General features: G+C 41.2%; 1 protein-coding gene across 1 annotated transcript in view; it reads left to right on the top strand.

Annotated features, from left to right (window-relative positions):
* Positions 1 to 26,697, top strand: part of XYLT1 (xylosyltransferase 1) — a 421,691-nt gene that overhangs the window by 383,139 nt on the left and 11,855 nt on the right. The window contains exons 8-9 of the mRNA XM_040356908.1: positions 5,285 to 5,547; positions 12,710 to 12,905. Coding sequence (XP_040212842.1) covers positions 5,285 to 5,547; positions 12,710 to 12,905 — 459 coding nt within the window. The remainder of the gene's footprint in view (positions 1 to 5,284; positions 5,548 to 12,709; positions 12,906 to 26,697) is intronic.

The following is a 26,697-nucleotide window of genomic DNA, read 5'->3' as shown; positions in this document are numbered from 1 at the left end:
ATGATTCCAATTTCTTCACCGACACCCCACCCCTTTTTGTTAAGAAATGGGATTGCACAACCGGTGACCAGATTGTGGTCAAGTTTGTATTTCTGTAAATGCGTTTCAATGTAATGTAGTTTTCATTTATTTTTTGTCTACAATGTCTGTATGTAAATAAATCTTTTTAAATTTACTCAATATGAATTACTCAGGTTTTTGAACCTATACAAAACAGTACCGGTATAGTCCTCCCCGCCCACATTTTTTCATTGGAGTTTTGGGGTTGTGGGGAATCCCTGAGATCCCTCTATCTATACCATATGTCATCAGGTTGAAGGGGTTATACCAGTATTATGTCTGCAGCTACAGGCATGATCCCAGTATTTTTTTTTTTTTTTTGCCAGTGATGCTCTGTAATGTAAAAGCAATCCTAGCAGCAAATTACCAACTTGATAGCTTTAACAGGCTACGGAAGGGGGTTAATCCCCTCTCGCCCCCTTCTGCCAGAGCCCGGGACTGAAGCTGGCTGACCATAAAGATGACAGGGGGCCAGGTGATAACATTATCCCCCTAGAATCAGAAATGCCCGAACAAGGACATTCATGGGGGGATCATCAGGTATTATTTTAATAAAATTAGCAGATTTAAAACTATTAAACATTACTTTTCAAATGGCCTTAAAATGTTAAAGCTTTTATAAGATTTTAATAATTGGATATACTTATACTTTACGATTTTAAATTACAAACTTCTAGTTACAGCTTTATAATTTTTTTCATCTGGAAAAAAAAAGGGCTACAAAGACCTCACAAATTGCCAAGAACTCTGTGACAATGCAATTAGCTTTGTTGTCATTTTTTCAGCCCTGTGCTCAAATTTTTTTTATACTGTACTCCTATATTTAACCTTAAATGGCAGAATGAGCTCAACAAATAATTCCCCAGAGAAGAGTGGCACCAATCTTACTTCCTCAAACATAAATGTGCAGTTTCAAATAGGGCTTCAGAGAATAGCTAGCACATTATTTCCTCGTAATATAAGACACTGGAGGTTTTAAATAAAACATTGCCCATGTTATTAAACCTTAGCTGAAATACTTAAAAATGGAGCAATGTTATATGTCTGATGAGGTTGCAACCTACTAAATTTTTCAGGAACTTTGTGTGTTTCAATGTTTCAGGAATGACTTTGTAATTTTCCCAAGAGGTTCTTCTTCTCACTATGATGCTAGGTTAACACTGTTCCTTTAAAAATTTTGCAGCTAGGCACTTTCTAACTGTTGCTTGTTTATTGATCCCTAGACATTCAAATGTTAGCACTCAACTTACAACTTATAAAGTAAAAGAAAAATGAATGAACTTTTGGCAAATATAAATAAAAAATGCCAGCTACATAGTTATCCAGGCTAAAAAATAACACCATCTGTCCATCTAAAGTCCAATAGGAAAAAATATCTAAAAATAAACAGCATAAATAACTAGAAAACCACCACATACCCACAGTTGTTCCAGTAGCATTTTCCAATTTGCTTCAGTGGGGGAAACAGAACCCTTCCTGATTCCCCAGAAGGTAATCTGATCTTCATTGGATTAACAATCCCTGGTGTTGTTACCTATAAATGTTAATATCCACCTATGTTTTGTTAAGTTAGGAACCCAGCTCTTTAAAAAAAAAAAAAACGAGTTCTTGAGGGAGCCTATTTCACATTTTACAGCTCTTACTGTGAAGAAATCTTTCCATATATGAAGGTTATATCTTTTTTTCCAGACATAAAGAGTTTGTCCTTGTTGTTTGTGATGACCTGAAATTGAATAACTCTACTTAGTTCATTATATGGATCACCTATGAATTTATATATGGTGATCATATCCCTCTTAGGGCTTCACACGGGCGGACCGTCCAGGTCTGCCTGCCAGTTTTTTAGGTGGACCTGAATGAGCGCTCCATGCTCCTCTATGGAGCCACGGATGTCAGCGGTGACATGCCCGCTGACATCCGACCCGCTCTGATCCGTCAAAGTGTGACGGAGGAAAAACCTACAGACGGTCCGTGTTCATCCGATCCCCCCATAGGGGAGAGCAGAGAAAAGACAGGGCAGTCCCTGCACAGTGTGCGGGGACCGCCCTGTCATCCGCTGGCTCAGCGGGGATCAACGGAGCGATCCCCGCTGAGCAAGCGCAGGGGCTTTAATCACCTATTCTCAAGAGAGGATACGTTCAGTTCATCTAATCTTTCCTCATATCTGAGCTCCTCCATGCCTCTTATCAGTTTGGGTGCCCTTCTCTGCACTTTCTGTCTTTTTTGAGAACTGGTGCCCAAAACTGAACTTTATATTCCAGATGAGGTCTTATGCCACGTACACACGACCGTTTTTCGTGTTGTAAAAAAATGAAGTTTTTTTTTATGTCGTTAAAAACGATCATGTGTGGGCTCCAGAGCATTTTTCGCCACATTGTAAAAAATGGGCATTAAAAATTTCGAACATGCTCTAATTTTTCACGTCGTTTTTAACGTTGTCGTTTTTAACGTCGTAAAAAATGGTCGTGTGTGGGCTTTAACGACGTGAAAAAAACGTGCATGCTCAGAAGCAAGTTATGAGATGGGAGCGCTCGTTCTGGTAAAACTACCGTTCGTAATGGAGTAAGCACATTCATCGCGCTGAAACAGACTAAAAAGCGAGAATCGTCTTTTACTAACACAAAATCAGCAAAAGCATCCAAATGGAACTTCCCCTTTATAGCGCCGTCGTATGTGTTGTACGTCACAGCGCTTTGCTAGAGCAATTTTTTTCACGATCGTGTGTAGGCAAGGCCGTGTTAATGATCGGGTTGAAAAAAACATAGTTTTTTCTAGACCATTAAAAATTTCATTTTTTACAACCGGAAAAACGGTTGTGTGTACGCGGCATTACTAATGATTTGTACAGGGGAAACATGATGTCTGCCTTTCTGGGATCTAGACATCTTTTAATATAAGTATGTTGCTTGCTTTAAAAACTGCAGCTTGGCATTGCATGCTATTATTACATCTATAATCAATTGGAACATACAGATCCATCTTTTGATTCACCCAGTTGTTACTCCCCCTAGGATGTAAGATACATACATGTTTTTAGCCAAGGATTTTGACCGAGATGATTTTTTCCTCAGAACACAATCACCCTTCTATTTTACCATTCTTTATCTTTGATTGCTCTTGTCTTGTGGATGGACATCTCTCTTTTTCTCCAGCAACCCATCACAGGAGAGGATTAGTTAAAAAAAAATTGGATGATTACTGGATAGCTGGAAATATTTGTTTAGCAATATTTAAAGGGGTTGTAAAGGCAGAAGGTTTTTTTATCTAAATTAATTATATTCATTAAGATAAAAAGCCTTATGTGTGCAGTAGCCTCCTCCAGCCCCCTAACACTTACCTGAGATCCCTCTCTGTCCTCTCTGCCCACAAGTGTCTCAGCTGTCTGAGATTCTCCTTTCTGATTGGCTGAGATACAGTAGCAGCACCATTGACTACCGCTGCTATCATTCAAAGTCAGCTAGCCAATCAGGGGAGAGAGGGTACGGGGCTGGGTCTGGGCTTTGTGTCTGAATGGACACACAGAGCTGTGACTCGTCTCAGGTGACCCCATAGCAAGCTGCTTGCTGTGGGGGCACCTTGACAGGAGGGAGGGGCTATGAGCACCCAAGAGGCACCCAAGAAGAGGAGGATCTGGGCTGCTCTGTGCAAATCCACTGCAACAGAGCAGGTAATACGTTGTTTAATGATGAATAGATATGTCTATAGCCAGTATATGGCTTGTGATGCACTTTAAATTTCTAGATATAATCATTGTGCTTATGATTTAATTTTTGAGTACTATAGAATCATCTGACATTCTTAGAGATTTCGCCCTACTCTGTCCCTTTATTTACTAAGAATCACTTAGTAACCGTACCAGCTGTGCAAATGTTGGAAAATATGAATGAGTTTTGGGTCAAGCATGGGTTTTATAAGAATCCAACCTGTTTTTGGTTTGTGGACTTTACAAATGATTCAGCAAATGCCCCGCACACTGAATCCAAACTCATTCACCCATTCCTATTGGAGATATTTATATGAACCAAAAACACCAACCTAGACATACAGGGCTGGATTCAGATACATTGCAGTATCTGTTTTTTTTATTAGTTATGGCAGCGTAACGTATGTGTGGCGGCGTAAGCCCGCCTAATTCAAATGGGGATAATGTGGGTGTGTTTTATGTTAATTCACTGTGACCCCGCGTATGTGACGTATTTTACGAACGGCGCATGCGGCGTTCGTGAAAAAATCACATTGTGCATGCTCGAAATTACGCCGCAAGTCGTCATTGCTTTAGACGTGAACGTAACTTAAGTACAGCCCTATTCGCGAACGACTTGCGCAAACGACGTAACATTTTCAAAACTCGGCGCAGGAACGACGTCCATACTTAACATTAGCTACGCCTCATATAGCAGGGGTAACTTTAGGCCGGAAAAAGCCTAACGCAAACAACGTAAAAAAATGCGCCGGCCGGACGTACGTTTCTGAATCAGCGTAAATACCTAATAAGCATATTCCTCGCATAACTATACGGAAGCGCCACCTAGCGGCCAGCATAAATATGCAGCCTAAGATACGACGGTGTAAGACACTTAAACCGGTCGGATCTTAGGGAAATCTATGCGTAACTGATTCTCTGAATCAGTCGCATAGATACGACGGCCCGCACTCAGAGATACGACGGCGTATCCGGAGATACGCCGTCGTATGTCGTTTCTGAATCCGGGCCACAGTATTTCCCCTGTTTAATAACATGTGTAATAACTAGTTTACACTTTTAGTTGAAGGATAAATGTACAGGTCTCAGGAGTTTGTCTTAATCAAGTTGAAGAATGCAGAAAAATGGATAAAGAAACATTACCAATGAATGCAGCATACAACTTGCAAAACTTCGCAGATCCTTGCTTGCTGATGGTGTATGGGTTTGCCCATGAATGGCAGCACTATGTTGTAAAAAAAATTACAAAAATGCTCTTGTATATCGCTTAAAACATCAAAGGTTTTATGTCTGCAATGTGTCTGTCAAAACTTTTTAAAGGAGACAAAGAGTTTACCAGTATTTAAGTGAGGGAGGGAGTTGTACGGGGCAGCCCCATATGCAGACCCTACTCTCTAGTGTAAGGTCTGTTTTAATATATTTGTAATTCATAAATAAAGAAAAAAGTCTATCTTAAAAATGTTGATTGCAATTCATGTACAATAAAGGATACATTTTAACAATTCTCTATTATTTGTGTAGCAAACAGCAAGACCAACATTCTTTGCACGTAAATTTGAAGCTGCAGTGAACCAAGAAATAGTTGGGCAACTGGACTATTATTTGTATGGCAATTACCCATCTGGCACACCAGGCCTGAGATCATATTGGGAGAACCTGTATGATGAACCTGATGGTATCCACAGTATCAGCGATGTCATGTTGACTATGTTCCATTCGTTTTCCCGCATGGGACTCAAAAGAGCTGAAGCATCCCTACACACAGATGGAGAAAACAGCTGCCGGTATGTGCAGGCTTCTGCCTGTTAACTTATAGACTGTTTAGAAATATAGCATGTGCCAGACAAAACTAGATTGGAGAAAGGAATTGTAGTTCTAGGTTTTGAAACAAAACTGATTTTGATATATATCAATAGAGAAAAAAAAATAACCTGTATCACAGAAAATTAACAGTGGGTTCAGTGCATGAAAAATATCAGCCAATAAACGGTCACTTTTTTTTAGTAGATTTAAAAAACAAAGAACCTGAGTTGTTGCTATCAACAACAAGAACATTGAGGGCTTGTTACATTAAACAAACCATTGCATATACCCAACATGAAAGGTGCTAGTTATGTGTTATAGTGTTTACTTATAAGTGTTGTAATACTACCTGATTCATTAAAGTGAGAAAAACGATTTAGACATGAGTAAAAATTTTGTCCACACGTTATAAACACTTTAATGTTCTTTCTTTTGCTTTATTCACATCTCTTCCCCTAAACTTTTTCACTAAAAAAGAAAAATGTAGGTGTTAACATCTCCTTGCTTTTCACTATGTCCAACTTGGTGAAAAACAGTTACTTACCTGGAACACCAGGAATATTGGATTGTGTCCTAGTAACAAAAATGCTGGGAGTATATGGATCTCCAATTGTGTTAATACGAATTCTTATGGCCATCATGCACTGTCCCGTCCCGCACATGCGCATTCTAACCACACTGCAGCACCGTCAACCTCTCGGGTTACCATCACAACGGGCTGTGTCGTCGGAAGTGCCCACCCCGTTGTGATGGCAATGAAGATAACAAAAACACTGTAACAAGCTACAGTACCTACCCGTGAGAATGTGTTTCCAGCGCGATCCCATCGAGCTGTTTCTCGGCGACAGGGTACTGTACATCTCATGCTCGCTGCAATAGGAAAAACACATTTTCCTATTGCAGCGAGCGTGAGAAAGAAGCGATAATGTTCCCTCTCTATGGAGGGGACATTGTCGGGGATCCGACTTGGATCCCCGCCAATGCCAGGCTATGAGTCTGGTATGAATCATGAAGGGGAACTCCACAACAATTTTTTTTATAAAAAACCGGCATGGGTTCCCCTCCAGGAGCATACCAGGTCTGGTATGGATTTTAAGAGGAACCCCCTATGCCAAAAAAACGGTGTGGGGGTCCCCCCAAAATCCATACCAGACCCTTAAACGAGCACGCAGCCCCGGCTGGTCAGGAAAAGGGGTGGGGATGAGCGAGCGCCCCCCTCCTTAACCGTACCAGGCCGCATGACCTCAACATGGGGGGTTGGTGCTTTGGGGCAGGGGGCGTCCTGCGGCCCTTCCACCCCAAAGCACCTTTCCCCCATGTTGATGAGGACAAGGGCCCCTTCCCGACAACCCTGTTCGTTGGTTGTCGGTGTCTGCGGGCGGGGGGCTTATCAGAATCTAAGAGCCTCCTTTAACAAGGGGGCCGTCAGATACCGGCCCCCCACCTTATGCGAATGAGGAATTTATTAGGCAGCTCCAGGGGTCTTCTTCCGACTTCGGGGGTCTCTTCTGACTTCCGGGGTCTCTTCTTCTGATCTCCGGTTCTTCTCGCGCTCTCCAGTGCCTTCTACTGGGCTCCTCCGCTATCTTCTTCTTTTAGCTCTTTTACTAGCGTTGGCCTGGTCTTCTCCGTCGTCTTCTTCCCTCTTCTCTTCTTCCGATGTTGACACAACGCTCTCTCCAGCTGTAATGCCGTGTGCTGCGGTGCACAGCGATTTATATAGGCATGTGGCGTGGTCACCTGGTGATGTCAACCGGTGACCCCATCCCTGATGACATCACCGCTCGAAGCATGATTGGACTGTGACATCATAAGGGGTGGGGTGTTTTGGCTTGGGTCGGTCTTTCATTTCATAAATTGCTATGTCTACAAAGCAGAGTTATGTTTGCCTACAGGCTATCCACTATTTTATACCCTAAATCTTTTTACATTTAATCCAACTTGCCTGCTGTGTGTCTTCTACACATTAAATTCCAATACATCTATCTTTTATCATAATCTCAAGTGTAGGGTATTTTGTGTGGCTGCGAATAACACACTGCATTTTTTAACACATTGTCCCAAACAGTAATTATGATTTATTGTGTGGCCTTGCGTCTACACATTAACAATCTCTTTGTCTGCTTGCATATATTAAGAGACCCTCAGCTGACAGTCAATACTGCTTTCTTGTTCCAGTCTAATTCTTTTTCAAAATGTGAGTTCAAGCATGCAATCGATCTTGCATCACTATGATTTTAGTTTGTTATCCATGTGGTGAAAAGAGTAATGGAAAATAAAATCTGCAATAAAATTTTTGCTTTGTCTGTACTTTATATGCCATAGCTCGAATTTGCTCAGACTATTCCTTGGGTAAATGTTTATTGCTACATATGGTTTAAAAACACAATGCACTTTAGTATTCTGAGCAGCAGGTGGGATATTGCATATATTGGCGGCATTGATTTGTTTGTAGTGTCTTTGTTTAGTCCATCAATGTCAGCCTTCTTTGTATTTAACTGCTCTGCATTGTTGACACAGCACCACTAATAATGAAAAATTCATCCAGATCTTTTTTTATATATATTTACAGCTAAAAAGCTTTTGTATTATTTAGAGTTGTTTTATTTGTGTGTGTGCTTGTAAATGTTTAGTCCTCCCTTTAAGATATGTTTTGACACTATATGCCCAGCTGTTGCAAAATCCAATATACAAATAGTGTGCAAAGTAGTAGACATGATTTATTTTATGTTTGTTAAGGTGCAATGTATTCAGAGACTTCTAGGTAATACTGCTGCCTACAACAGGATTTTCACACTGGGAAGCATATAAACAGTGACCAACATGGTATAACCCCTCTTACTCCCAGCATGCCTCAGTTTTCTGCCAGTGTCCAAAGAGGATGTATGTCTTCTCTTATGTAAAAAAGTTTAACCAATTTTGATTTATTTTCACTTTCAGGGTGCAGAGGTGTGACACGGTCTCTAGTGTGATCTTGTCTCTGGAGATTCACTTTGTGTTTCTCGCACATTCCACACTGTTGTTCCTGCCAATCAGTGTGAGGTAGCACCATTTTACCACTGTTCCTAATCACTGGACACATGCAGTTCATGCTTGGTTGGTCCTTGCTCCCTATCAGAGAGTTCCACTCATAGTCCTCTCCCCATTAATGTCATTCATGTATTCCAACCAGTCTGTGCTAACCACACAGATTAGTAGATATCCACTGCAGGTCTTCTAGATGAAGGGGTTGTTTCTCCAATTCCTGGAACGTTTTCAGTGATACTACTCGAATCTTTTCACAATTCATAAACTAAAAGGGGGCATCTACCCCAACTTACAACTCAAGGCACTAAATGTCTGCATTCAGGCATAGAAATTCTGCTTGTAATTCACCAAGTCTGGCATAGCATCCCTCCATCAGGATGTGTTCACCAAAAATCTAGCCTTGTGCTTGCCTTGTCAAGTTCTTTAAGACTGCAAATGCTTCATGGCTGGTAGCTTTAACTTCATGGCCTTCTGTAGGCAGCAGTATAAGCCAGTATCTCTGAATCTTATGTTCCTCAATGAACTCCAAGAAAAAAGAAAAAAAATGCATGATAAGTTCAAAAATCCTCTTTTACTGCATTAAATACAGTCTAATGGGGATGCCATGAGGTTCAAAAGTTTTCAATAATGATGTCAGTTCCCAACAGGCTAACATAAGGGTACATGCACACACCCATAAGAAAATGCTGTGAGTAGCATGCAGGATCTTCTGTTGCTTAGCATCCATCGATTGCTAGGATGCAGGCTGCTTCTTCTGCCTAGCATCTCTTTTTTGCTAGCAAACTGGTGGCTTCCGGGCACAGGCTGACATTGTGTGTGAGAGCAACAGCCCAACTCTTTAATATTCTGCCAGCAAGGGGTATTTTAACACTTGCTGCAGATGTTAAATGGTTATTAAAGGTTCGATAAAAAAAAACTAAAAACAAACATGTCATACTTACCTCCGCTGTGCAGCTCGTTTTGCACAGAGTGGCCCCGATTCTCTTCTTCTGGGGTCAATTGGCGGCTGTCTCGGCTCCTCCCTGCATCAGCTAACCCCCCCTGGGAAGCGCTTTCCTAAGGGGGTTACCTTGCGGCGTGCTCCCGAGTCCTGTATTCGGTGTCCATAGCCGGCAACTACAGGACTCGGCCCCCGCCCCTCAGCCCTCTCGTCATTGGAGTTGATTGACAGCAGCGCAAGCCAATGGCTGCGCTGCTATCAATCTATCCAATGAGCCGAGAAGCCCAATTGTGAAGCCAGCGCTTCACGACGCAGGACTTTCGAGGGCTCAGGTAAGTTAACGGAGGGGCTGGGGGGCCTGTAAGCATTGGATTTTTTTTTTCGGCATCCTATGCATATACTGCTGTATATGCAGCCTGACTGCATTACAGTAATACATACAGAGGGTTCAATTGGGTTTTGTAACAAATCCATAGGGTAGATCTCTTGTATAAGCTGAATTCTAAGCACCAGTTCGTTTTTACCAAGGCTCCTGATGGTAAAGGTAGATTTTACTGCATGCTGGTGCCAGGTTGTGACCCCCAGGGTCACCCTGCTACAGGTGCAGAAACAAACTGTGTGAGAGGATATGGAAGTGAGCAGGTGTACATGTGGGTAGGGATGAAGAGGAGATTGAGGAAACAGGCCACAGATCAGGGCAGGCAAAAACAGCCAAATCCAAGCGAGAGAGACAGAAAATCAATCCAAGAAGCAGGACGCAAGTAGTAGCCAAAGAAAGCTCAATGTTCCACAGGAAATGGGAGATGATCTAAGCATGACTTAAATAGAGAGGGAGATTTGGAGGCTGGGCAGGAAGTGGCCTAGAACAAAGATATATTAATCAGCAGGTGAGGCAGGCAATTGCCATAATTGCCATCTATGTACAGCAAGAACAGATCACATAATAGTAAAACCTCAGGTAACACCAGAACCACAGCAGCAAGAAGGTGAAAAAAAACACAATATTGTGAAACCACAGATGACAGGCCAGTTCTTTAGCTGATCTGTGATAGCCATTAATGTATAGAGAAGGAAAAAAGTTATTTTTCAGCAGCCCAGTCTTTAGTCGATCAGTGTGTACACAACAGAATTACAATTTTTTTAATCATTAAAGCGGATTTCCACCCAAAAGTGGAACTTGTTTTAATTTTTAGGTATCCTGTCCCCACTTCTGGGAGTCTGGGCCGTGGCGCATTAGGTCACAGCTCGGCTCCCTCCTCCTTCCCCCCGCCAGGCCAGTAGGAGAGCATAGTGGTGCCTTGCGCATGCAGAAGCCGCAATGCCACACTGCAGGGTTCCCTTGCCCATAATGGCGGCCGCAGCACCAGAGAGCTGATGGAAAGATCAGCTGCAGTGTGGACATCGATGGACTCCAGGACAGGTAAGTCAGCAGCTGCAGTATGTGTAGCTGCTTGCTTTTCATTTTTGCCTCTTTAACTTCTTTCCGTTTACCATTCATGTACTTTTATTTGAAATAATAAAAAAATAACTAAACAAACATGATGTTTCATGATGTTTAGACTGGTAATAAAAAGTGACCCAGGCATAGAAAGCTCAACAGGCCTGATATGAGTATGTGAAAACATTCTGCAAAACCCAGTAGGACAGTAATTCTTATATAATAGCACCTCTATAGAGAATACAGTAGATGGACAATGTGTAAAAACTGAGCAAACCTAATAATTCAGAAAAATAAATAAAAGGTCTGGTGTCACCAGAAACACACCTCCATCCCTGCGTTTAGCATCAAAAAATAAAATTCGACTTTGAGTTAGGTGAGCACTGTAGAGCCAATAAAATAACAAGAGTAATTACAGTATATATTTAATTCAAATAAAAAGCAGTACATACATTAATGTCATGAACATGAGCCAATTCATACAGAAAATGGGTAAAATTATATTGCGAGTAACTGTCCATATTAAAACACACACAAGCATCAAGTGTATACCCGACGCGTTTCGCAAGGCTTAGCTCGCTCTTCAGGGTAGATGCTCGTGGTATACCTAAAATGAAAGGATAGAGTATGAAGTATGATATAAAGGGCAAGTTATGGACCCATTGAGACTCTTGGGGATACACACATTTCATCCATTCTGTGCCCTCCTTCCGTTTGGCCCCGGTTGGGACTTTGTTTGGCCCTGCCTCCTCTGCTCCCTGGCAGGACACTCGCTGCTGCCATATTGGGAGCCTCGCATGCGCTGTTTTTTGGCTAGGTCCATCGGTGAGTATGGGGTTTTCCATATCAAGGGCCCCCCCTTACCCTGTACCCTTTATATCATACTTCATACTCTATCCTTTAATTTTAGGTATACCACGAGCATCTACCCCTGAAGAGCGAGCTAAGCCTCGTGAAACGCATTGGCTATACACTTGATGCTTGTGTGTGTTTTAATATGGACAGTTACTCGCAATATAATTTTACTCATTTTCTGTATTCTGTATGAATTGGCTCATGTTCATGACATTAATGTATGTACTGCTTTTTATTTGAATTAATATATATACTGTAATTACTCGTGTTATTTTATTGGCTCTACAGTGCTCACCTCACTCAAAGTCCCAAGGGCGAATTTTTCTTTTTTGATGCTAAACCTAATAACTCAGAAACAAAAAGCTCAGAATAGAGCTGAACAGCAAGCATTTTGTATGAAATAATTTAGTTCAAGTTACCAGCAACCAGGAGAAGCCAAAAACATGAGTTGTGGGTTGAAGTAGCATGTTACAAATACATAGCTTCTAGAAGGTCTTTTGTCGTCTCTTTTTGTCTGAGTTACTGGATAATCGGCCAAAATCTGAATAAAATATACAAACCTATAACTAAGGTATATGACAGCATGTCAAATAATGTTCAGAGTACCTTTAATGACCTAAAAAGGTGATAAGACTTCTGAATCTTCACTGTTTATTAAATACAGAAATATAGATGCTTGTTATCCATTAAATTAAAATTGCATAAAATCATTATTTTTAACTCAGAATTGTTTCTGTAATTTGAATTCCTCTTTCATCTTTTTTAGGCATTAAGCTGTAGCACTGCTGTCACTGCAGACCGTGAGGTCATATCATATCTGTGCAGCAGTCTGTCTTTTTTTTGTTTTCCACACTCTCAGTTTCTCTTCAATCTTGTTTTTCAGATACTATCCCATGGGCCACCCGGTTTCAGTCCATCTTTATTTCCTTGCTGACCGCTTCCAGGGTTTTCTTATTAAACATCATGCCACTAATCTTGCAGTCAGTAAGCTGGAGACATTGGAGACCTGGGTAATGCCAAAGAAGGTCTTTAAGATTGCCAATCCCACTAGTGATTTTGGCAGGCTGCAGTTTTCTGAGGTGAGTTAAATTGAGGTGAGAGAAAATAGTATGTTTAGCTCTTCAAACAAATGAATTATACTCCAAAGCTTCAGCTAGCTAAGATTTCTATTGTATACAAACCTAAAGACAGCACAAATAGAAGCCACTTGGAGCAGGAGTATTGTGGTACAGTCTATCAACTGCTTATGAGTAAGGACCCTTTCACACACACGGACAAACGGTCCGTTTATTACAAGTCCGTTTACGGACTTGTAATGTATCCCTATGGGATTGCAGACGTTAGCGGATGATGCATCCGGTAACGTCCGCAACCATCCGCGTCCGCAAAGATCCGCTTTTGCGGACGGAAGAAAACCCTATTTTTAAGAGGAGAGACAGGGCGGTCTCTGCACTGTGTGCGGGGACCGCCCCATTCGCCGACAGTTCAGCGGGGATTAACGGAGGAATCCCCGCTGAGCCAAACGGGCTAACGGAGCGGATCAATACGGATCCGCTCCTTGTGAAAGAGCCCTAACAGTCTAATGCCTTGTACACACGATCGGAATTTCCGATGGAAAAAGTCAGACGGACTTTTTCCATCACATACTACGATCGTGTGTAGCCCATCTGAGTTTTTTTTATCGGAAATCCTGATGAAATCCATCGGAGTTTAGATATAGAACATGTTCTATTTTTCTCCGATGAGATTTGTCCGGGCAAAAGCCTAATCGTGTGTACGCGGCATAAGACAAGCTTCAATGCCAAGGCATTTTGCCTGCTAGGGAATACAGCACCTGGTCTATGAACTACTAATTTGTATTCCTTTAGTGCCAGCATTTTAAAATAAATTCCAATACATTTTGTTGCTGGGTTTTTTTTTCTACATCATCACACATTGAATAGATTTCAGGGAAGCATATGATGCTAATTTACCCATTGTTCTATAATGGCTTACAAAGTGTTAAAGCGGTGTTATTTGACCAGTAATACACTGCAAATGCTAGTATACTGAGGTGCATGCTTTTGCTTTGTAAGTCCTTTCTACTGCAGCTCAACAGCTTACAGTGCCTTGAAAAAGTATTCACACCCCTTGAAACTTTCCATATTTTGTCATGTTACAACCAAAACATAACATTTTATGTGATAGGCAAACATAAACTGGCACATAATTTTGAAGTGGAAGAAAAATTATAAATTGTTTTCAAAATTGTTTACAAATCTGTGAAAAGTGTGGCGTGCATTTGTACGTAGCCCTCTTTACTATACCCCTAACTAAAATCTAGTGGAACCAATTGCCTTCAGAAGAAATTTAATTTCAGTATAAATACAGCTGTTCTGTGAAGCCCTCAGAGGTTTGTTGGAGAACCTTAGTGAACAAACAGCATACTGAAGGCCAAGGAACATACCAGACAGGTCAGGGATAATGTTGTGGAGAAGTTTAAAGCAGGATTAGGTTCTAAAAAAATATCCCAAGCTTTGAACATCTCACGAAGCACTGTTCAATCCATCATCGTAAAATGAAAAGAGTATGGCAAAACTGCAAACCTACCAAGACATGGCCAACAGACAGATATCTCACCGCTCCAGGTGAGCCCCGTGAGCAATCAAGGGTTGTTGAACCACCAAGGTGCTGGCAATGCTAATGATAGCAAATAAATGGACGAGAACTGGACAGCCGCACTCCAAAATCACTTAAAAAAGTTGTCTTTTTATTTTTCAACTGCACAAACAGTCACTGCAAACCAACAAGATACAGTATGGCCGACGCGTTTCGCACTTACAGTCAGTGCTTAGTCATGGCCGTCCACCTAAACTGACAGGCAAGGAGAGCATTAATCAGAGAAGCAGCCAAGAGGCTCATGGTAACTCCAGATGAGCTGCACAGATCCACAGCTCAGGTGGGAGAATCTGTCCACAGGACAACTATTGGTTGTGCACTCCACAAATCTGGCCTTCATGGAAGAGTGGAAAGAAGGAAGCCATTGCTGAAAGAAAGCCATAAGATAACCTGTTTGCAGTTAACAAGAAACCATGTGGGGGACACAGCAAACATGTGGAGGAAGGTGCTCTGGTCAGATGAGACCAAAATGGAAAGTTTTGGCCTAAAAGCAAAACGCTATGTGTGGTGGAAAACTAAGCATGTTGGCCTAAACACACCATTCCCACTGTGAAGCATGGTGGTGGCAGCATCAGGTTGTGAGGATGCTTTTCTTCAGCAGGGACAGGGAAGCTGTTCAGAGTTGATGGGAAGATGGATGGAGCCAAATACAGGGCAATCTTAGAAGAAAACCTGTTAGAGTCTGCAAAAGACTTGGGACTGGGGCGGAGGTTCACCTTCCAGCAGGACAACAACCCTAAACATACAGTCAGAGCTAAAATGGAATGTTTTAGATTAAAGCGTATTTATGTGTTAGAATGGCCCAGTCAAAGTCCTGACCTAAATCCAATTGGTAATCTGTGGCAAGACTTGAAAATTGCTTTTCACAGACGCTCTCCATCCAATCTGACAGAGCATGAGCTATTTTGCGAAGAAGAATGGGCAAAAATGTCACTCTCTAGATGTGCAAAGCTGGTAGAGACATCCCTAAAAAGACTTGCAGCTGTAATTGCAGCGAAAGGTGGTTCTACAAAGAATTGACTCAGGGGGGCTGAATACAAATGTACACCACACTATTTACAGATTTGTTTGTAAAAAAAATTAAAAACTATTTATCATTTTCCTGCCACTTTGTGTTGGTCTATCTATTTGTTTTACTAGTAATGATGGTGATCAGTGATTTTTACTGTGACATTATGGTTGCCAGATCAGACACTTTGACACATTTTTGGGACCATTGACAATCATACAGCGATCAGTGCTATAAAAATGCACTGATTACTATATAAATGTCACTGGCAGGGAAGGGGTTAACACTAGGGGCGATAAAGGTGTTATTTGTGTTTCCTCATGTGTTTTCTAACTGTAGGGGGATGGGACTGACTATAGGAGATGACAGATCTTTGTTTTAGCTCTCATATGCATCCCTGTTCTGGCTCTCGTGCCCACGATCGCGGGTGGCCACATGCATCAGCACCTACACAGTGCAGCAGGTGGCGCACATCCGCCTGCTATCCCCACTTAAAGGGCCGACGTACAGCTATGACGGTTCACGGGAACATGCCAACCGGCTGCAGTATAATGACGGCAGCTGGTCGGCAAACGGTTAATGAAAGATGCATATTTAGAAAGATTGAAAACACCTTTTGAAATAAAAGGAACTTGTTAAAGCTTTTGTGAGATTTTAGTGATTGGATTTGGATCCACTTTAGTTTTTTTCGGTTAGAGGTTGCCTTTAAATCCCTTGCAATTCTCAGTTCCTATTTAAAAATAGTTCAGTACATCATTTAGATATTAGTACATAAAACTGCAACTCAGTGTACAATGTCATAATACAACATAAGTGTTTAGTATTCTGTACTAGCCTGAAATTAATTGGGCACATTCTTTTTCTATCAATGTGGCCAGCATAACAAATGGTATTCGTGATTGGGCAATTAAGAAAGACCAATGTAGAACTCAGGCTTTTGGTGTGTGTGGCAAATCCAAGACATTAATGTCCCATTAAGGAGATTAATGCTTTGTTAGTGCTGTTTATCAAAGTGTCTGCTAGTTGACTTTTAATTCCCTGAAGTGATAAGTTATCACAGCTATAATTTTTTCACTTTTTCCCTTTGAGTTGTTTGTTATTGTTTCACGTACTTTACCTCCAGAAGTCTTTGCTATACAGTGATATAAGATCATCGTTAACTTTCCAGTGTCCTGTATTTAGTTTTGCACTTTGTTTTTTTCATTGCTTGGTTTAGCTGTATGGGGTTGTTTGTAAAGATACTGTATGTATTGTATTTTCAGCACTTTTAGGAAACATGTAAAAAAAGATCAGTTTCATGTAAACAAGCTGATTAGTATATGTATGTTTTTAGAAACTATATCTATAAGGTACAGTATATGAATACAGTAAACACTGATCAGCCATCATTTTATGACCACCCACCTAATTTTGAGTAGGACCCCTTTTGCCAACAAAATAGCCCTGATCCATTGAGGCATGGATGCCACTAGACACCTAAAGATATGCTGTGGTATCTGGCACCAAACCGTCAGTTGCAGATCCTTTAAGTCCTGTAAGTTGCAACGTTGGGCCTCCAAGGATCGGACATGGTTTCCCAGCGTATCCTACAGATGCTCAATTAATTTGAGAGATGGAGAATTTGGAGGCTAAGCCAACACCTCAAACTTGTCGTTGAGTTCATACAACCATTCTTGTACTACTGGAGCCTGGGGGAGAAGACACAGCAGGGACTGGTCTTACAGTATAAAGGAGCAGAAGATAAGACTAATAGATCTTCTTTCCCCTAGACCAGTGATGGTGAACCTTGGCACCCCAGATGTTTTGGAACAACATTTTCCCATGATGCTCATGCACTCTGCAGTGTAGTTGAGCATCGTGGGAAATGTAGTTCCAAAACATCTGGGGTGCCAAGTTTGGACATCACTGCCTAGACCTAAACAAGCTAGTAACCATTACAGTGCATGCACGGCCCCAATGCAATTGGTAACATTTTAAGTCCTATAAAAGTCACTATAAGGTAAAATCTGCAGTGATAATGCATATTATTTGCTTGCTAAATAAGTTACTTTCTGTAAATAATATTGTAGACTACAGGTATGTTCAGATACTTTTAGTAACAAGTTAGATTTCAACCTTCATCACTTAAAGTGTCAGGATCCTGGTGGCCTTTGTCAGAAGGAGAGAGAATCCATATGTTTACAAGACAGGAAATGAGGGGAAATCTCCCCAACCAAAAAGAGGTAGCAAAAAATAATAAAACTATCAGGCCTCGTACACACAACCGAGAAACTCGAGGGGCGAAACACATCGTTTTGCTCGTCGAGTTCCTTGTGAAGCCGTTGAGAAACTCGACAAGCCAATTCTCTCCATTCCCGTCAAGGAAATAGAGAACATGCTTTCTTTTTGGCTCGTCGAGTTTCTCAACAGTTTCCTTGACGAAAATGTACACACGACAAGTTTGTTGCTGGTTTTTGTCGAGAAACTCGGTCGTGTGTACGAGGCCTCAGTGACAACTAACAGCCGTGCAAAGCCTCAGCTGGTAAATGTTAAAAAAAATTACATTTATTACCATAGCCTCACCACAGGGCATCATGCTAAAGAACATGCATACACAGATTGGGGGTAAAAAAGGGTTAAAGAAAAAACAAACATATTAATAGTGTACTTTAATGACCTACAACATCATGTGTAGGATGACCAAAACGAAATACCTGTAAAAGAAATAGCTGTGCAAAGTGAATAATGCTGGTCAAGGGACAGTCATGCTAAAGCATGTGAGGATGGGTAACAGAGTGATCAACCAAGGAAACTATGTGCAGGAGACATAAATTACATCAAGCTTATTACCCTTTGAAATTTGGAAGCTTTCAGCTCATAACTGGCAGAAATGTGTCAGACTCTGGCACACCCTTCTACGGTCAGAGAATTCTTCATGTCTCCATAGAAGATTTGCAGCCAAAAAGCCATACATGCAAGGGGAAAACAAAGCCAAACAAACCACCTATGCAGAAAAACAGGATGCAGAAAACTGGCAGCAGATGCTCTGCACAGAGGCGAAAATGGCTTTAAGTTTGCTAACAGTATGGAAAATAGTACATGAATGAATGTATGCAACCTACAGAGAAGAGAATAGCGGTAGACAGTAGAGGTTCACTGCAGGTTTTAGGTGTCATTTATGTAAATTGACCGAAGCATTAAATGACATACTGTACAAAAAAATGTCTATTCCCATATAAGAAAGTACCATCATCCCATCATAACAGATTAAATACAAACACATGCAGAAGCTTTACATGGGAATTTAGCACTACTATGCATACAATTTAGACAGAGGGGGCTAATTCACTATAAGTTAAATAAAGGCTAATAAAATGAGGTAAAATAACACTTGCGGAAAATCTGTTTTGAAAGTGCAATTTACTAAGAATTTTGCATTAGATAACGAATGTAGTATTTGTTCGATTGAGCAGTAATTACCCAATTTTTTTCATGCAATAATTTATCTCATTGAGTTAACCAGCCAGCCACTGTGTCCTTAACAATGGATGACTCTGACAGCTGAATGTAAAGAAGACATGCTGGCAATTAAAAATTATACAAAAAAATTTTTTTTTTTTTTAAAAACAGCGTGGGTTCCCCCTAAAATCCAGACTCTTACCTGAGCATACAGACAGCAGGTCAGGAAAGTGGATGGACGAGTGAGTGCACCCCCCTTCTGAACCATACCAGGCCACATGCCCTCAACATGGGCATGTTGATGGGGACAAGGGCCTCTTCCCCACAACCCTGGGTTGTGGTTGTGGGGGTCTGCAGGTGGGGGGCTTATCAGAATCTGGAAGCCCCCTTTAACAAAAGGGCCATCGGATCCCTGCCCCCCCCCCCATCCCATATGAATGAGTATGGGGAACTAGTACCGCTACCCATTCACCAAAAAAAGAGACAATACAAAAAAGAATTCACACTTTGGAAGCATTTGTGGCGCATGGATCTGTTTGGCAGCATCGTGATTGATGATGTATCTACATCGGGGAACAGTTTTTTTTTATATCAAGGAGTTGTTAAATACTTTTGTAATGTCTTCATTCACTTTTACACTTTTTTTGGTGAATGGGTAGGGGTACTATATTCCCCATACTCATACACATGGGGGGGGGGTGAGATTTCGGTGCTTCCAGATACCGATACACCCCCCCCGCAGACCCCAACAACCACAGCCCAGGGCTGTGGGGAAGAGCCCCCCGCCCCAAACACCCCCCCATGTTGATGGCATGGTATGGTCCAAGAGGGGAGGCGATCTCTGGTCTCTCCCCCCCCTTTTCTGACCTGCCAGGCTGTATGCTCACGTTGTTTAAAAAAAAATGTTTTGTATTTCCATAATTTTTCATTCACATTCAGCTGTCAGCAGGGAACCCGGATGAGTCATCCGTTTGTTTCTGAATTGGACTTAAGAGCTTACCTTATTTTTTTTGACGATATTTACCGGCACATTTTTTATTTTGCGGCAAATACTGCATAATTGGACATTATCTACCACATGCGATAATTTATGCAAGTTATTCATGTGACCATGTTATCGCATGCGGTAAACATTACTGAATTGACCACAAAAACTCTAAAATTTGTATTTTTGTTTTTTGGGAATAATTAACATACTATAAATACATAAAATGGAACACCGACACAGAATAAAATGTATCTTATGTACCCCTCTAACCAGGGCCCAACTTTCTCCTGTATCCAACTGAAGCTTCTGTGGGGGACCAAGGCAGGTGCAGGAGGGAGTTAGCGAACCATTTATTATTGGGTCACTCTGGTGAAAGGAGAGTGGCAGATATAACCTCTACTGGGAACACTCACTCACTGCATGAGTAAGGTTATCTAGAACATTTGGGGACATGTATAGGATACTTTGGACCAGCTATCCTTGAAGAATGTTTCTGAAAGCAGTCAGTGTTTTGAAATATAAGGACTATCCACAGTATTTTTTTGTTCTCTACATAGATTGGTCAGGTATTATATGCATTAACAAATTGGGTAGTATATAACAACTAGAGCTGTTATAGCTTTATTTTAGAACTTCTCCCCCCTGCTGAGATTTATGGGAAAATATTAGAGTTAGTTTGGGTACCTCTTTTGTTTCTTTGCTGGGTTCTGATTGACTGGATCCTTGCATGCATGGCATAAATATTTGTAACTACGCTGATATTCTTTTTCCATACTGTAAAAATAAATATTTATTACTAATCTCCAATCCTCCTAAAGATGTGGGGGCAGATCCACAAAGGTATTACACCGGCGTATCTCTTGATATGCCGCGTAATTTCAAATTTTGCGCGTTGTATCTTTGTTTTGTATCCTCAAAACAAGATACGACGGCATCTCGGCTAGATCCGACAGGCGTATGTCTTAGTATGCCGTTGGATCTAAGCTGCAATTTTTCAGCGGACGCTAGGTGGCGTTTCCGTCGAATTCCGCGTCAAGTATGCAAATTAGCTATTTACGGCGATCCACGTCCGGCGTATAGTTAAAGCTGCTGTTATGAGGCGTACACAATGTTAGGTATGGCCGTCGTTTCCGCGTACAATTTAGAATTGTTTACGTCGTTTGTGTAAGTCGTTCGCGAATAGGGATTTGCGTAGAATGACGTCACCAACGTGAGCATTGGCTTGTTCCGGGTTAATTTCGAGCATGCGCACTGGGATACCCCCACGGACGGCGCATGCGCAGTTAAAAAAAATGTTGTTTACGTCGGGTCACAACGTATTAACATAAAATACGCCCCATCACAGATATTTGAATGGTGCGCCATTACGCCACCAAAGATACACTACGCCGCCGCAACTTATGGCGCAAATTCTTTCAGGATTCGAAAAAATCACAAAGTTACGGCGGCGTAGTGTATCTTAGATACGCTGCACCCGGCGCAGAGGTACGTGGATCTGCCCCGTGGACTTTTTAGACATTTACGAAATACACCAAATACATTTTAACCATTGGATAACCACGAGAATGTGCAATGAGTTGTAATCAATTATAATCTTATTTTTATGATGGTGCCTGGGTGGAGGAGTCTCAAAAACAGCAATTGTAATCTGTATCAGAGCTCAGTTTCATGTATGCATATTTGACTGATTTTCCAAAAAGTAAAATGAGAATTTTAAAATATTAGTCTAGCTGATATGTGTAGTACTGCTAAAGCCTTGTGCATAGTTTCTGTATATGCTTGGAGTTGGTTATTTGGTCAAAATGAATTATAAGCCATGTCTTGCACAACAGACACATAACTTTCAGTTGTTCAATCACACAGTATCTTTACCTAGTGATAGCTGGATATATTGTTATTATATGTATTACCGGTTATCCAGATGTAGAGTATTATGTATGACCACAGACCGTAAACAATTTGTATCTGTGCACAAATGCAAACAGTTACAGTGTCTGGAATCTGAAGGGGTTACATGATCATTACCCCACAAAGGTTTTTAAAGAGTTGGATCTACTGCATATGCATTGTTGTTGTAGATGTTATGGTGTCTAAGTGCTAGGGAGATACTATTATAAGAAAACATTGCCCATGAAAACAAATGTAATTGTTCTGCTTAAAAAAAAACTGTTGTATAAATATCAAGAAGCATTTGTCTACATATCAAGCTGAACAGTGGTATACAAACCTTTAATACTAATGCATTGATGCAGTCCTGGTTCTGGAAGAAATTGATTGTTCCTAAAGAAATGTGGAACTTTGTTTTTGAAGACTAGAGTTCCCTGGTCACTTAAAGCAGGATACTAAAATGGTTTTCAATGTACAGTATGGCTGGCCATACACTGTTAGTTTTCTTGTTTCATTTAGTGGATTGAAGAATCCCCAATGCCAGGAAATGGGGGTTATTTACTAAAGGCAAATTCACTGTGCACTTTGGAAGGGCACTTGGAATTGCAGTAGCTGTAGATCTGAGGGGGACATGCAAAATAAAAAAACAGCATGTTTTCTTGCAGATGATTAGATGATAAAATCAGCAGAGATTCCCCTCATTTCAGATATTTTCCTCAGATCTACTGTGACTGCACTTGCAGACCTACAGAACTTTGCCTGAAGCTTGGCTGGCTGTTTATCTGAAAATGAGTTCATCTCTTAACCAGGCAACCAGAATTGGTTCACCATGGCCAACCTGCTTTGGGATCACTGGGGGTCAGTGGGATTCATGCTACATTTGTGCTAACACATTCAACTTCTTTGAAACTGGTGGTTTATTTAACCACTTCCTGCCCGCCATATAGCAGAGTATTGGCCGGAAAATGGTTGCATTAGCCTGACTGAGCGTCCAGCAGGTCAAGCCGCTAGCTCGTGCCCCTGGGGGCACGCAGCATGTTGATCATTAGTGCGGTGTGTCGCTCTGACACACCGCATCTCCGATCCCGGTAAAGAGCCTATGACGTAGGCTCTTTACCATGTGATCATCTGTGTCCAATCACAGCTGATCACATGGTAACCAGGACATGCTGTTTATCAGCTTTTCCTCTACTCTCGCTGATAAGGCGTGAGTAAAGGAGAGCCGGTCAGCGGCTCCTCTGACGGGGGGTCTGCGCTGGTAATCAGCGCATTGATTAGGGATGCCCACTAGAGCCCACCAGGGATGCCAATCCGTGTCCATTAAGGATTCCAATCTGTGCCTATCAATGAGGCTTGTCAGTGCTGCCTATCAGTGCCATCTATCAGTGCTGCCTATCAGTGCCACCTATCAGCACCCAGCAGTGCTGCAAATAAGTGCCCATCAGTGCCACCTATGAGTGCCCATCAGTGCAGCCTATGAGTGCTGCCTATGAGTGCTGCATATACGTGCCTTATCAGTGCCCATCAATGCCACCTCATTAGTGCCACCGCATCAGTGCCCATCTGTTAGCAGATATGAACCAGAATGTTAAGTTACACAGAGGCAGTGAACAGACAAAAAAGCACAGGCCATGCTTGCAAATGTTTAGCAAAAAAAAAAAGGTAAAACTGGCCAAAACCCATCATAGTTTACACAAAGCAAGCATTTTTATATGGGAACACCCAAGCAGGCTCACTCCCGAGGCCGCTGCACTGTGTGTCCATTCACACAAGGAGTATGGCTCCACCCTGCCCCACCCCCACCCTCTCCTCGTTGACAATGACTTCCACTGGTCCACTTTCAACCAATGTGGAGAAAGAGATCCTTATAAAGCCATTGCTCTCCTGCACATCGCTGGATCAAGATGAAGCTCAGTTAATTATTAGGAGGGGCTGGGGGGCTGCTGCACAAGAGTTTTTATCTTCATGCATAGAATGCATAAAGGTAAAACTTTGTGAGACTTTACAACCACTTTTCATTCACAAGGTAGCAAAACAGCGTTGTTTAGTTCCTGTTCCAATCCATCAACTCTAGTTTATTTTTAAATACTAGAAATCTAGTATTAAAGCCTACTCCTGAATATAATTTATTTGCAATTTTGTGGAATAATGAACACATAAGAGTATCAGTAAGTAAGATACAAGTGCAAGAAAGTATTGTGATTTGGGAAGACCAGACAGAAATTGTGGTACAGACAGTTGAATGTATTCTACTGTACATGATGACCTCTATTGACTATGCTGAGTGTTTAATCAATGCTAGTCAAGGTTAAATCGTATCACAACTAATCTAATGTCAGCTAGCATCTAAGAATACATAGTCCACACAGTATAGTGTGCAATGGGGACCACGAGTGTTTACATTCTATACACCAGTTCTTATTTTTCTATTATGCTTACCATCTATTATTAGGTCGCAATCATGAAACGAATACTGTAGGAATATCTCTATGGGAGTTATATAGACTGGTGATTGACAAGGTCAAAATAAAAAATAAAAAAGTTATTACAGTACATGGTTTTACCATATGTATTGTATTTTACTAGCACGTGCGAATAATAGAATGATAAAATAAAGTCTGGATAAAAAAAAATCTCACTCAGATTCTCTGTAACTGTGCTGTACTCTTTAATTGCCACACCAACAAGCAGTTGCATACCAGAATGGTATTGATATTTGGTCAGTTGTAATGGCTGTTGTCTTCTCAGAAATATGTTCATATACGGTATCTCTATTGCTTTAAGATTAAATTTAAATGTTAGTCTTTTCTTTCTTTCTGTGGATATATGTAAAAAACCTACGTGGCAAGCTAGGCATCCAAAGTGCTGGTTTATAGCACAGATTTAACACAAAATAGTGTTATTGAGCATGCATGTTCTTATTGGTGTACCCTGCAGAGGGGTGACTTCTGTGGTATAAGGCTTTTCTATTAAAAATGTGATGAGAGTATCTAAAAGTAGCCAAAAAGCTCTCCATTTAGAATTAGTTGCCTACTTCAGTGTACATAGAGTGGGGGAAGTATCATATTATTTTAAGCTTTCACCTACCAAGTGTCTTAAGCTTTCACCTACCAAGTGTCTTAAGCTTGCACCTACCAAGTGTCTTAAGCTTGCACCTACCAAGTGTCTTAAGCTTGCACCTACCAAGTGTCTTAAGCTTTCACCTACCAAGTGTCTTAAGGTTGCACCTACCAAGTGTCTAAGGCCGCGTACACACCATCGGTCCAAACCGATGAAAACCGACTGAAGTTCAGTTTCATCGGTCCAAACCGACCGTGTGTACGCCCCATCGGTCTGTTGCCCTTCGGTCCAAAAAAAGAGAACTTGCTTTAAAATCGAACCGATGGACGGCTGACAGATAGGTCAAAACCGATGGTTAGTACACAAAAGCATCGGTTCAAAACCCGTGCATGCTCAGAATCAAGTCGACGCATGCTTGGAAGCATTGAACTTCGTTTTTTTCAGCACGTTGTGTGTTTTACGTCACCGCGTTCTGACCCAATCGGTTTTGGAAATGATGGTGTGTACGCACATCAGACCATCAGTCTGCTTCAGCGGTGAACCGATGAAACGGTCCGTCAGACCATTCTCATCGGATGGACGGACCGTGTGTACGCGGCCTTAACCTCCTGAGCGGTGTTCTGACTCGGGGTGAGATTTTTGGGCTAAAATCGGTAACCCCGAGTCAGACTCGGGCTTGCCTCGCTCGATGTACAGGGAGTGTTTACTTACCTTGTCCCTGGATCCAGCGATGCCACCGCGCTGTGTGAGCGAGCGGGACCTCGCTCGATTCACACAGCGTCCTCCTGTGCCGCCGATCTCCGGTCCCTGCGACGTTACGACGCACGGGGACGGAGAACGGCGCCAAATTCAAAAAAGTAAACAAACACATTACATACAGTATACTGTAATCTTATAGATTACAGTACTGTATGTAAAAAAAACACACACCCCTTGTCCCTAGTGGTCTGCCCAGTGTCCTGCATGTCATTTTATATAATAAAAACCTTTTTTTCTCCCTGCAAACTGTAGATTGTCCATAGCAACCAAAAGTGTCCCTTTATGTCAAAAATAGTTTTAGATCAGCTAGAAAACAGCGATAATAAATTATAATCACTTGCAGAATTGTGCGATAGCGATTTGTGGGGAAATTCTTCATAAAAAAAAAAAAAATAATGACAACGACAATTCTGCAACTGAGCAAATTTCAGTGATTTTGATTTGATTACATTATTGAATAATTTTTATTATAATTATATTATTATTTGTTATAATTATTTATAGTTATTTATTATATTATAATTTATAATTTTGTTTTTAAAAAAAATGTCATACCCGGGATGCCTATTAGAATCTTGTTTGGTCAGATTTAAGTGAGTTATTTCTAAAAATCACAGGCCTACAGTATAAAACGCCAAATTTCCTTGCAAATAATGGTACCGCTTTCAGCATGTTTTTTCTGAAAGAATCATACCGCCAGGGAGGTTAAGGTTGCACCTACCAAGTGTCTTAAGGTTGCACCTAAAAATTATGGTACCCAATAGCTTGCACCTACCAAGTGTCTTAAGGTTGCACCTGATATTATGGTACCCAAAGCATCAACTCTTTTATTTTCCTGAACTAGGAACATGAAAGAAATATTCATATTGATTGCTATCATCAAATCAGATATGTCTTTTAGATATGTTCATTGTTGAAGCCAAAAGAGCTCCTAAGATGCTATGCAGACAGTACACGTGACCCCCTACTTCCACTGTCATAGTTCTTAATACTAGCCTATATTTCCAAACACAATTATCTCAGCTTTTTGCGGATATTATTAATTGAACACATTTAATAAATAAAATGCAAA

This window comes from Rana temporaria, chromosome 6 (genome assembly GCF_905171775.1).
Source record: "Rana temporaria chromosome 6, aRanTem1.1, whole genome shotgun sequence".
NCBI classification, from domain to species: domain Eukaryota; kingdom Metazoa; phylum Chordata; class Amphibia; order Anura; family Ranidae; genus Rana; species Rana temporaria.
The sequence above is the reverse complement of the archived record's forward strand: the minus strand, read 5'-3'. Positions and strand labels throughout refer to the sequence as shown.